An 11784-nucleotide genomic window follows, 5' to 3' on the forward strand; every position below is an offset into this window, starting at 1 on the left:
GTCCCTGTGGTTCTTTATATGACCCACAGTGATGCTGCTGACCCAACATTATAAAACCCTCTGGGTTTATATGTAAAGATGAATAGGAGGTAACAGTAGACAGATCTTGTCCATATGATTAGTCACCAGCTTCCTTTCTTAAATACTTAAAACACCACTGAACCACCAGTGGGTCAGTACAGACTCAAGCTGTGCTGCCAAATGTGGTACAAACCCACAGAACTTAATTTTAAATTTAAGTGGAGACCCCAAAGTTTCCAACAATATAAAAGGTTAGGCTGAATTTTGATTAAATGTGTATTAAATGAAGCACAAGTTGTCCAGAATCTTTTCATTTGATGGAATGGTGCAGATGTTGAAAACATTAAGTCTTTGGTTTTCATATTTCACTGTTTAAATATCATAAAAGTTTGATATAGAGCTCAAACAAGCTGATGTAGAATATATATGATATTGAGTTTGGAATTGATCATTTTTATTTATTCTTTATTTTTTTGCATCCACTAATCAAGTGCTGCAGTCTATCAACCCTGGTCTCCGATCCACTCATCACCAGATCGTTGTTTTCAGCTCATGTGGTAGTTCATGTTCTCTGCCCCTAGAATATCATTCTAGTTACTTTGCTTGCTTGTGTTTTGAATTGTGCTAACCTTGCTCTTCCTGTGTTCAGGATCACTGCCTGCCTGTCTGTCTGCCTCGCCCAGCAACGCTGCCTGCCTGTCTGTATGCCTCGCCTAGCAACTCTGCCTGCCAGCCTCACTTGGTCTCAGTTACACAGCCACACCTACCTCTGGATTTGGACCCCAGCCATACCTCATCCACCCATGGCTCCCCTCTCAACCCTCGGTCTTCGTCCTCTGGCTCCCTTCCCTCAATCCCATCAAAACTCTGGTGAACTGTACAATAAATCTCTCTTATCTCTATTTCACCTCTATGTGTCTGAGTCTGCGTTTGAGTCCGATCTTGTGAATCGTAACAAAGCCAGGACACAGGAATTCAGTCCAAGGCAAGCAAACAAGTCAGACAGGGAGCATGCAATAATCCAATAATCCAGGAAACAAGGTAAAGTCCAAAAAAACGTAGATACAAACATTGGAATGCTGGAGCACAATGAACACATGAGGTAGAATAAAGACAATCTAGTAAAGAACAGAGAACACAGGAAGGTATATAAGGGGTTTGCTGAGGGAGGATCCAGGGGCAGGTAATAAGGCACAGGTAATAGGGCGCAGGTATGGTGATAAAAGGCAGGAGAAACACGAGGACAGGAAATGAAATGACAGGAGAGTAGTTTGAACGGCTCACCCTCATGGTCCTAGGTAGTCGTAGTTGGACTGCCACAGGATTGACCACCTTAGAGATGGGGAACAAGCCAACAAACCTGGGTGCCAACTTGCTGGATTCCACACGAAGAGGAAGGTCCTGAGTGGACAACCAGACCCTCTGTCTGACCAGGTAGCAAGGAGCTGGCATGCGATGCTTGTCCGCAGACTGGACAGCTGGAGTAGTGCAGTCCGAGCCGTTCTCCAGGTGAGGTGGCAACGACACACCAGTGCCTGAGCTGATGGCACCGTTTTCTCCTCTTCCAGATCTGGGAATAAGGGTGGCTGATAACCGTACACACACTGGAAAGGGGAGAGACCTGCGGCAGAGACAGGGAGAGAGTTATGAGCATATTCTACCCACACAAACTGTTGGCTCCATGAGGTGGGATTCTATGAGGCGATACAACGAAGCCCTGTCTCCATCTCCTGGTTGTAGCATTCAGTCTGACCATTGGACTGGGGGTGGAAACCAGAGGAGAGACTCGCTGTGGCCCCGATTAGCCTGCAGAACTCTTTCCAGAAGAGAAAGGGCGGACTGGGGACCCCAGTCGGACACCGCATCCTGGGGGAGACCGTATAGATAGCTCCGACCAGAGAGGAGGGAGGCAGGGTGGAGGGTCCCTTGGAGTCTCTTGGAGATGTCCTCAGGTTCAAACTGGTAGGAGAGGGCATCAGGCTTGACGTTTCTGGAGCCAGGGCGATAAGACAGAGTGAAATCAAAATGGTTAGAAAACAATGCCCACCTGACCTCTTAGCTGTTCTGATGTATTCCAGGTTATGGTCAGTCCACACCAAAAATGGCTGTTCAGCCCCCTCCAGCCAGTGCCTCCAATCCTCCTGTGCCGGTTGCCCACATCATAATTCCTTTCTGCTGGTGATAGTTTCCTGGAAAAGAAAGCACACTGGTGGACCTTACTGTCCCTGGGGGAGTGCTGAGAGACTGCCCTCAACCTCATATCCGAAGCGTCGACCTTGACGATGAACTGGATCTTGGGGTCCGGCAAGGTGAGTATGGGTGCAGAGTTGAACTGTTCCTTGAGAGTCCAAAAAGCCAGGTAGCTTGGGGGGACCACTGGAACTTGGTGCCTGGGGAGGTAAGGGCAGTGTCAGGTTCAAGATACCTAGAACATTTAAATCATATACAAGGAAAGAAAGACAAAGGCATTAACTTAAGTTTTACTCGAGGAGAGTAAGCATAGATGCATTCAGTTACATCTCCTACTCACTCTGAAGTGCATCCATGCAGCCTCCTCTTTTTATTCAGTTTAGGAGATTCCCTGTTACATAGTTTTCTAAAGGGTGGGGGAAGTATATACTGCTACAAAAAGAAAAGAAACAAAGTGATGTTGTTAGGTCTATCTCGTGAGAGCGGCCTTGATGGCAGCCACAACTCATGAGACCATCTGGTGCGGTGTCAGCCTGCCCTGTCGGTATGGCAGGGTGCGTTCCTGTTAATCTCACAGACACAAGTTTAATAACACACATATACACACAGCATTGCTGTGTACTTTAAAGGCTACTAAGAACAAAACATAAATGGGATAACTTATGTACATTTTTATTCTAACAGGCAGAGGCAGCAACATAACTAATTTCTGATAAACCATCTTTAAAAGTTTGCAAACCCCAGAAATCTCTGTACTTGCTTGCGTTCAGAGGGCACTGGCCAGTCCGCGACAGCACTAACCTTGACTTGGTCCATCTGGATCTGTCCAGGCGACACAATGAAGCCCAAGAAGGAGACGGACTGCTGGTGGAACTCACTTTTCCGCCTTGACATATAATTGGTTCTCCAGTAACTGCTGAAGAACCTTCCGGACGTGCTGCTCATGATCCTTCTCATCCTTGGAAAAGATGAGAATATCATCCATGTGTACGAAGATAAAGTGGTTAAGCATGTCCCGCAGCACGTCATTGACCAGAGTCTGAAACACAGCTGGAGCGTTAGTGAGACCAAAAGGCATGATCCACTCATCCCCCTCTCTGATCCTGACCAGGTGAGAGGCATTTCTGTGGTTTATTAAAAATGGAGGCTCCCTTCAACAGTTTGTCTGTTCTTATTGGTGATCTCGTTGAGACCACAGTAGTCAGTGCAGGTGCAAAGGGTCTTGTCTTTCTTGTCCACGAAGAAAAACCTGACTCTGGTGGGAGATAATGACGGTCAAATGATGCCAGCAACCAACTCTGGATATACTGATTCATAGTTTCCCTCGCTGTGGCAGACAGCGAGTGGAGACAACCCTTTGGAGGAAAGGTCCCAGGGAGGAGGTCAATGGCACAGTCATATGGTTGATGAGGAGGCAGAGAGGTGGCACGGGTCTTGTTAAATACCTCCTTGAGGTCCAAATACGCGGGGGAACACCAGAGAGAGCTGCAGAACCTGACAGAGGGTCAGGAGGCTTGGGAGACACCTTAGGGGCAGCAGACAAGAGACAGGATGAGTGACAACTTGTATTCCAACCCCAAAACAGCCCATGTGCACCAGTCAATGTTTGGGTTATGCTTCTTTGACCAGAGAAATCCCCAAATAAGTGGCAGTTGAGGAGAGTCAATGATGTGAAAAAAAGCCTTTCAGAGTGATTACCTGACATGAGGAGGCTGAGGGGTGGAGTGCGGTGAGTCACTCGACAGAGCAGGCAGCCATCCAAGTCGTCAGCCAACAGGGGAACTGGACATCTCTCCAACTGTAACTGGAGCTGCTCGGCCAAGCCCCGATCGATGAAACTTTCATCTGCACCAGAGTCCACAAACACAGCTAGTTCCAGGGAAACAGCAGGGCAAGACTAGCGGGCTTGCGTCAGAGGTCCGAAGGACAGTGTGGGAAAAGAAGAGGTTCAGCTCACCAGTAGCCCTCCGTTTACTGATGAGCCTGATCTTTTACTGGACATCTTGCCGGGAAGTGCCCCAGCTGCCAGCAGTAGATGCATCTCACGTCAGCACTGGCGTTCCTCTATGGAGAGGCGAGTGCGGCCCAGCTGCATAGACTCCTCCCCCTCCCCAGAGGGTGCTGTGGCCCCGACCCTCCTCACTGGTCCGGGAAGCTGAGCGGGCTGGAGCGGAGGAGTAGACTGCCTGCAGTGGTTGGGTAGTGTCTTCCAGGAGTGCCTCTTTTCCACTCCTTTCATGAAGTCAGTTATCAAGCTTTATCACCAAAGCGACCAAGGCATCAAAGTCAGACGGTAAGTCAAGTGATGCTAAGTGATCCTTGATGTTGTCTGACAGACATTGCAGGAATGTGTCAGCCAGGGAGTTATTATTCCATTCCAGGTGTGGTGATTAGAGGCAGGAGAAACAAGAGGGCTGGAACTGAAAGAGAGTAGTTCTTTCAAAACAAAACAGGAAACACAATGACAAGATTAACAGTATGTAACAGTTGTCTTTAAATCTGGACAGTTAAAAATTCAAAAAAGACTAATAAAAATGAATTTTTTATTTCCTTTAAAATGTATATGCAGTGTTTTTACATTTTAATCTCATTCTTATTACTTCAACTCATCCTTTTTATTTTGTCACAGCTATTACTACCTTCGCTGGGTTTCACGTTAAAAAACAAAACAGAATTTGTGGTTAAAAAGTACTGAATGACTCAGAGTGCTTACAATTTGAATTAAAAATAGTTGTTTTAGTCAAATATTCATTATATTTATCAAACAAATGAATCCTTATTTTTTTTAATTCTGTCTGCTTTGTCTAAATCAAGTCCTACATTTCCCAGGATGCAATTCGACAACCTTCTACAGGGGCTGTGTGAACTTGTCTCTTTCCTCTGTGGGTGGAGAAGAGTGATAATGAGTGTTATCAATACTGAAAGTAACAACAAGAAAGCAATAGTTTTTTCGAGCTGAGAAAAAGTGAGAGTGAGAGTCTTGATACTCAGAACACAACCTGCATTCTGCTTCAGTGAAGCCGCTGTGGGAAGACAAATGAGTTTCACTTCCTCTTGTTTGATTCATTACAGGTTGTCAAACAGAAAATCTAAAAAGGACTGGGTGAAAAACCAACAGACATTTTGTATCGATGACGTAGGAGTATGGTCATTGTTACCACTGTGGGGTTCTTTACCATTTTGTGACATACTGTAATATACTTTTTTTTTTCAAAACACAAAAGATAACACAGCTATAAATAAATAAATAGATTGAATATTCATTCAGTTATTCATAAATAAATGTTTGAGAATTCACCTCACTTTAAGGACTACTTTGTAACGTAACTTAACTCAAGATTCATTTACTTGCTTTTTCCAGAGTTTTCAACCAAATCTCATGGTCTTTGTCAGCAGTCATGGAGTTTGCTCAGTCATCAACATCGAAGTTCTTTATTTAGTGATGACAACTCATTCCATCTGATGATGAAGACCATGAATCTAGTAAGTGGACCTTGATTTAAGATTTGTTTGTCACCCAGGTCCTACCATTTTTAAATAATATACACTCATGTTGCATATTGTAAAATGTAGATTTGTTTGTACTTTTGTTAATGGAATGATATATTTATATGCATGTTTCAATTTTAATTCTTATTCCGCACTATAAAATATTGTAGTGAAAAATTCATGCCTTTTATGCCAAATACTTAAAATAAATGATCAGAGCACAGAAAAAGGGGAAAAGAGTTCTTGCACTGCATTAGTTATTTTCTTCAGAAGCATGTAAGAATTAGGAGGCAACAGAAGATAATGCCTTTGAATTTGAACAACACCAAAACAATATATGAACCTGATTAAAGGATGGATTGAATCCCCTCATCAAAATCCCCATCTCTAAACAACCAGAACCTCATTGATCTGTTCTGATAAACTAATACATCAGACTGAATTCAATCTAGTTTCTAAAGACATCCTTTGTCACATCATACTGGAGGCTGAAACCTCCTCTGAGTCCTTCAGCTCTGGACTCCTGCCAGTCTGCCAGACAGAAAGACACAGTGCAGTGACATCAGTGATATTGAAGGCAAACAGCCTCTAGCACGAGATACTGATATGTCTCATCCCTGCAGCTCAGGTGGACTCACTGACAGCAGCAGCAGCCACATCTGAGCTTCAACCTTGGATCCAACCATGTCCTTTTATTATAAATATATTATCCTCTAAGGACACCCCTCTACTGTGGGCTGTAAGGCTGAATACCATATTTGTCAGTGAGATTGAAAGTTCATTCTTGACCTTGAAAACAGAATTTGACATTGCCTCATCAGCAAGAGAAATGTGTTGATAAAGATAACAGTGTCAGACAGAGTGTCTATGTGCACACATGACCACGAGTTATTTGTAAAATTGATTTGTTGATTTATGTTTGATACATTTTTGCAGTACTAGTAGCAGAAGCTTGATGACGGTCATATTTTTCAATTCCAAGAGGATGATTCCTAATGTTTTTGGTGACTCCCTGACCTTTCTATTTAGTACTAACATCAGGTCAGATTTGCACTTTGGTCCATGATGAGGTTTCTCGGAAAATACAGGCCAGATTTCCATGTGATTCCTGTGGATATTCATTGTCCCCAGAGGATGAATCATCTTTTTACTTGTACTTTAGGAATCTAACAGGCAGATTGCCATGAACGTTACCAAGCACATCCATGCTCCAATGAGGATAAACCCTTTTCCATTTTTGACACTATGAGCTTTACTCAAGTGCCACCCTCAGGTCCACAGGGACGCCCAATGCAAATACCACCTAGAGTTTTTAAAATAGTAGTAATGTAATTGTAGTGGTAATATTAATAAATTAATAATGATAGGAATGACAGCAATATGAATAATAATGACAGTATAAGTAACACAGCCAACAACAACTGTAGTAGCAGTTGTCGAGCAGGAACACGGGGGCAGCAGGTGGCCCATGACCACAGATCCAGTCTCTGCAGCTCGGGAGGTAGAAATACCTGCTGAAAGCAACAGAAGGAGAGAGGAGAGAAACGAGAAAGCACAGAACTATGGGAGAGAGAGAAGATGTCGAGTTAGTAACATGCAATAATGGGATAAAAATGCATACAGATGGAGAGGGAGAGGAGGAGAGAGAAAAGAGGTGCATCATGGGAAGTATCTCAGTAGTCTAGGCCTATAGCAGCCCTAACTATAAGCTTTATCAAAGAGTCAAGTCTTAAGCTTACTCTTAAATGTGGAGATGGTGTCTGCCTCCCGAACCCAAACTGGGACCTGATTCCACAGGAGAGGAGCTTGATAACTGAAGGCTCTGGCTCCCATTCTACTTTTGTAGACTCTAGGAACCACAAGTAACCCTGCATTCTGGGAGCGCAGTGTTCTAGTCAGGTAATAAGGTATTATGAGCTCTTTAAGATATGATGCTGCCAGACCATTAAGAGATTTGTAGGTGAGGAGAAGGATTTTAAATTCTATTCTGGATTTTACAGGGAGCCAGTGCAGAGAAGCTAATACTGGAGAAATATGATCTCTTTTCCTCGTTCTTGTCAGTACACGTGCCGCAGCATTCTGGATCAACTGGAGAGTCTTAAGGGACCTATTCGGGCAGCCTGATAATAAGGAATTGCAATAGTCCAGCCTAGAAGTAACAAATGCATGCACTAATTTTTCAGCATCATTTTGAGATAGGATGTTCCTGATTTTTGTAATGATGAGTAGGTGAAAGAAGGCAGTCCTGGAAGTTTGTTTCATGTGGGAGTTAAAGGAGAAATCCTGATCAGAAATAACTCACAACTCTGAGGTTCCTTACGGTGGTGCTGGAGGTGCTGGAGTTTTTACTGACTGGAGGTGAGATCAGTGGTTCTGAGTTTATTCCTCTCAGCTCATTAAACATGTAAGTGTAAACAGCATGTTTTCTCCCACCTGGTTTTAAGTTAATTTTCAATTTGTGTTTCAATTAAAAAAACTGGAATTCCCAGGAATTTGACACATTCTGATATCAGAGGAAGTATGTGTAATGGTTGCAGCTTCATGACACTACCTCACTCTGATGCAATCCCACTACTCAGTATCAACACTCAACACATATCAGCGTGTCAAAGGTCAGGCCAAGTTAAACAGCAGATGGCACAGGACGTCCTGCAGCCAGAGGGGAAGTGACACTGAGTCTGCTTAGACAAACAGCAGCCGACAAAATCCTGCTGAGAGGGTCTGCATGTGTGACACTGAGGCATCACGAGCGTATGTTCACACTGTGTTTTTTGGATCATTGCAAAATAAAGTATATTAAAGACACAGTGAAATGAAAAATACATTTTTCAAATTCTGTCCTATTTCCTGTGTCCCTGTGTTGATAATTCATTTATCGCTTATTAAATGCTAATATGTCAAAAAAAATGTATTATAGTATTTTTTTTTTATCAAAATCTCTTTCTTCCTGTAAAATATTTTTGGTGACTCTTCTTGAACCAGGGTGTGCTTACATAAATGTATCCAATCGAATGTGATTTGGGGCGACCGCCTATGTGCTCATCACATTAAACTGCACCGTGAGCTAGTGAGTGACAAGCAGACCAATATCATAGCAGCTGTGTGTTTGGATTTCAGCTGGTGAAAAATTTGCTTCCATTTCCAAAGAATTTGCTTGAGGTCTAATTTATTAATTTCTTCCTCCTGCTCCTCCTTATCTAACAACGCGGGTATGGGAGGTGTTGGTTATGGGAGGCCAGTCCTCTGCAGCTCCATACCTCTCAGCTCTGTATCGCACTGTAATTACTGAACCACACCCACTTTTTAGCAATACAACCACATCTGTAGGACTTCATTTAAATCCCTCTATTCTAAACCCCGTCCACATATTCTGTTTCACTCGTACATACGTCACATTAAGGGCGTAGGTTTGCATATGGACAGTACCAGACACTACGTCAAATTATTGGCCGAGATATATGTGACTATTGCTTAGCTGTTGTTTCAGAACAATGGACAGCGCTGAGAGAGAGAGAGCTGCAAGCCACAAACAGCTGTTTCTACACTCCTCCCCCTGCTGATTTTGACATAGAATCGTTCATAAATAAATAAAAATGTTTAGCTCTCTGCTAGTGCTACATTCTTATGTGATTGCTCTAAATAATAAATATATTGTTTGATTTTGAAACAGTAGCCTTAGGGTTTGTGTCCATGTAGCCTTTTTCTCTCTCACCGCACAAGTGTTTCATCCCAGACCAAAACAACAAAAAAAGAAGGACGAGACAACTTTCTGCAGTCGATCGGTGAGTATGAGGGATAGATTACAGTGGAGATGCATCAGTGTCAAATGTCTCATCAGTGAGTAGATAGTCCAGATAACAGATGGATAAACAAATAAATGACTGACATCTGGATATTGGTTAACTTTAATCACAGTTATTGTCATTTTCAGGTTTATTCCCAAATTGTTACATAATTCACTTGCTAAAATAAAAATCAACCCACAAAAAACTCAGAGCAAAAGTTGAAAGTCTTTCTAACATTTTGTGGCCTCTAGATTTACGACAATAAACTGCCAGTAATGGGCGATAAAGCAGCGGCAGTGTGTTTTCTCGGGCTGGGTGGGGCAATCCTGATATGGAGCGTTATAAATATTTTCCTACAGTGTTCAGTTTTGACTGCACTTTGACACTTTGAAGTAAGTAAGTAAAACTTTATTTCTATAGCACCTTTTTTAACACAGGTTACAAAGTGCTTTACATCAATATCAAACATAAAAACATGAAGCACATACAAGAGAAAAAGGCATACACAAACATAACTACAACGCACATATGACCACAGAACGGATACAGACACCACCTAGAGCACACCATTGAAATTAAAGAAAAGCTAACCAATAGAAGTGGGGTTTTAAATGATGTGTCAGACTTGTGATGAATGCTGCTCCAGAATCGGCTCGATCATACTTGGGTCAGCTGAGTGCTGCTAACTGGAGCTGATTTCCACACCGAAATCAGCCCAGTTCCCAAGAGAGGGCTCACATTTGGTTCTCTGGTGCCGCAACGCGTTTGAGGTGAAGAGTAAATAAGTACATTCCTCACGTCTCAAGTGCAGTGCTTAAGAATAATTTGAGGTAATTCTACTTTTAGTATTTCCATTTGTTGCTTATACACTTCTACTCCGCTACTTTTCAGATGGAAATGTTGTACTATTTACTCAATTGCACTTCTGACAGCTATATTTAGTTACAGTGACTTTATTTCAGCTCTTCCTGCATGTGAGAGCTTCGTTGGACATACTAGGAGTGTGTCAGCGATGATGATGATGACATGCAGGGCCATCGACTCAGCACCTGGCTCAACGACGCTGGCCATTTGCGGGAATGTCATGTTCTTGTACTAAGCTAGCTACTTGTAGCTGGTGACACATGAGGATGCCAGAGGAGTGACTGCAGACAGGCTGCAGGTCAGAGGTCATTCAGATTTAAGAGGGTGTGAGGGTTCAGTAGGTGGAGTATATTAGTGAGCCTGCCATGTGTGTGATTTTTGATACTGTTAAGGGCATGTGTGACTGATGGAGTGTGTGTGGAGCATGCCTATGAGAACTTTAACTTCAAACATCACTTACATTGGTAGCGCATTAGATCTCTTAATGGCCAGTGTGAACAGGAGGAATCATTACAGAAAGCAAAACCTGTTTCGATGTTCATATGTTCACCTGACTATTGTTTTAAGACAGATTTGAACAGTGTGAACTTATTCTTTAATTACAATGATGATAACGCCGCTTTGACTTTGTTTTACAGACAAGCATTCATATCCAGAGACAATAGCTTCCAAAGAGAGACATCGCTGGTTTGCTTGCGTGTCCAGTCAGAAGTAATTCTAAAATGTCATCAGTTTCTTCTCATTACAGCAATTTATTACATTACACCAAGACCAATTTTTTAAATTACGTGTTTAATGTGTTATATGTGCCTGCTATACATGTGCAAAATGATCTCTGTTCTTGGTCAAATAAAATCAAAGAACTGAGAAAAAAAACACCGAAAAAGGAAAGTATCTGATGTCTGAGGAGATAATGAATACTTTCGTGTAAAAGTATGTAATTGTGGAAAGGAAAGGAACTTACTGAGTGTAATATTACTGACAGAACTGAAACAGCCATTTGCTTGCTGACTCCCAAAAATGTTATGGTTAGTGAGGGAAAGTTTTACAGTAAAATTGTACTACAGATTAAACAGTCAAATCCTAGTTAGGTTTGCTCTTATCAGCCCCCACAGAGACCTGGTCCATGTCTGGGAAGCAATCAGAGGTGAGAGGAGCACGCACAAAGACATGCAAAATGCCCCAGCACTGCCACACACACACACACACACACACACTGATCTGTCAGTCTGGAAGATAAACGGCGTCTGGGTGTGTTGGTGGCGGCTCGTTCCAGACGTCATGGTGGAGATTCTGTTGTACAGTAAGATGATATGACTGCTTCTTCCCTCCTGTTGAGTGTCACTAATGGATTACTGCCACTGGGGTCATTTTGTCATTTCTTGTGTTCATGAAATGGACATAAACTTTTGCATTACTTACATGTAGTCTGTTA

At 42.7% G+C, this 11784-nt stretch overlaps 1 protein-coding gene across 1 annotated transcript; it reads right to left on the reverse strand.

The window, feature by feature from the left end:
- Positions 1 to 587: 587 nt before the first annotated feature.
- LOC122884763 lies at positions 588 to 4450 on the reverse strand. The gene is made up of 6 exons (XM_044215084.1): positions 4266 to 4450; positions 3137 to 3314; positions 2968 to 3033; positions 2552 to 2577; positions 2069 to 2411; positions 588 to 1642 (listed from the first exon to the last, which is right to left on the reverse strand). Exons 1-6 carry the CDS (start codon positions 4448 to 4450, stop codon positions 1355 to 1357), a joined length of 1086 nt encoding a protein of 361 aa, XP_044071019.1. The 3' UTR covers positions 588 to 1354.
- Between the last annotated feature and the right edge of the window lie 7334 nt (positions 4451 to 11784).

Source organism: Siniperca chuatsi, linkage group LG11 (genome assembly GCF_020085105.1).
Source record: "Siniperca chuatsi isolate FFG_IHB_CAS linkage group LG11, ASM2008510v1, whole genome shotgun sequence".
Lineage (NCBI taxonomy): Eukaryota > Metazoa > Chordata > Actinopteri > Centrarchiformes > Sinipercidae > Siniperca > Siniperca chuatsi.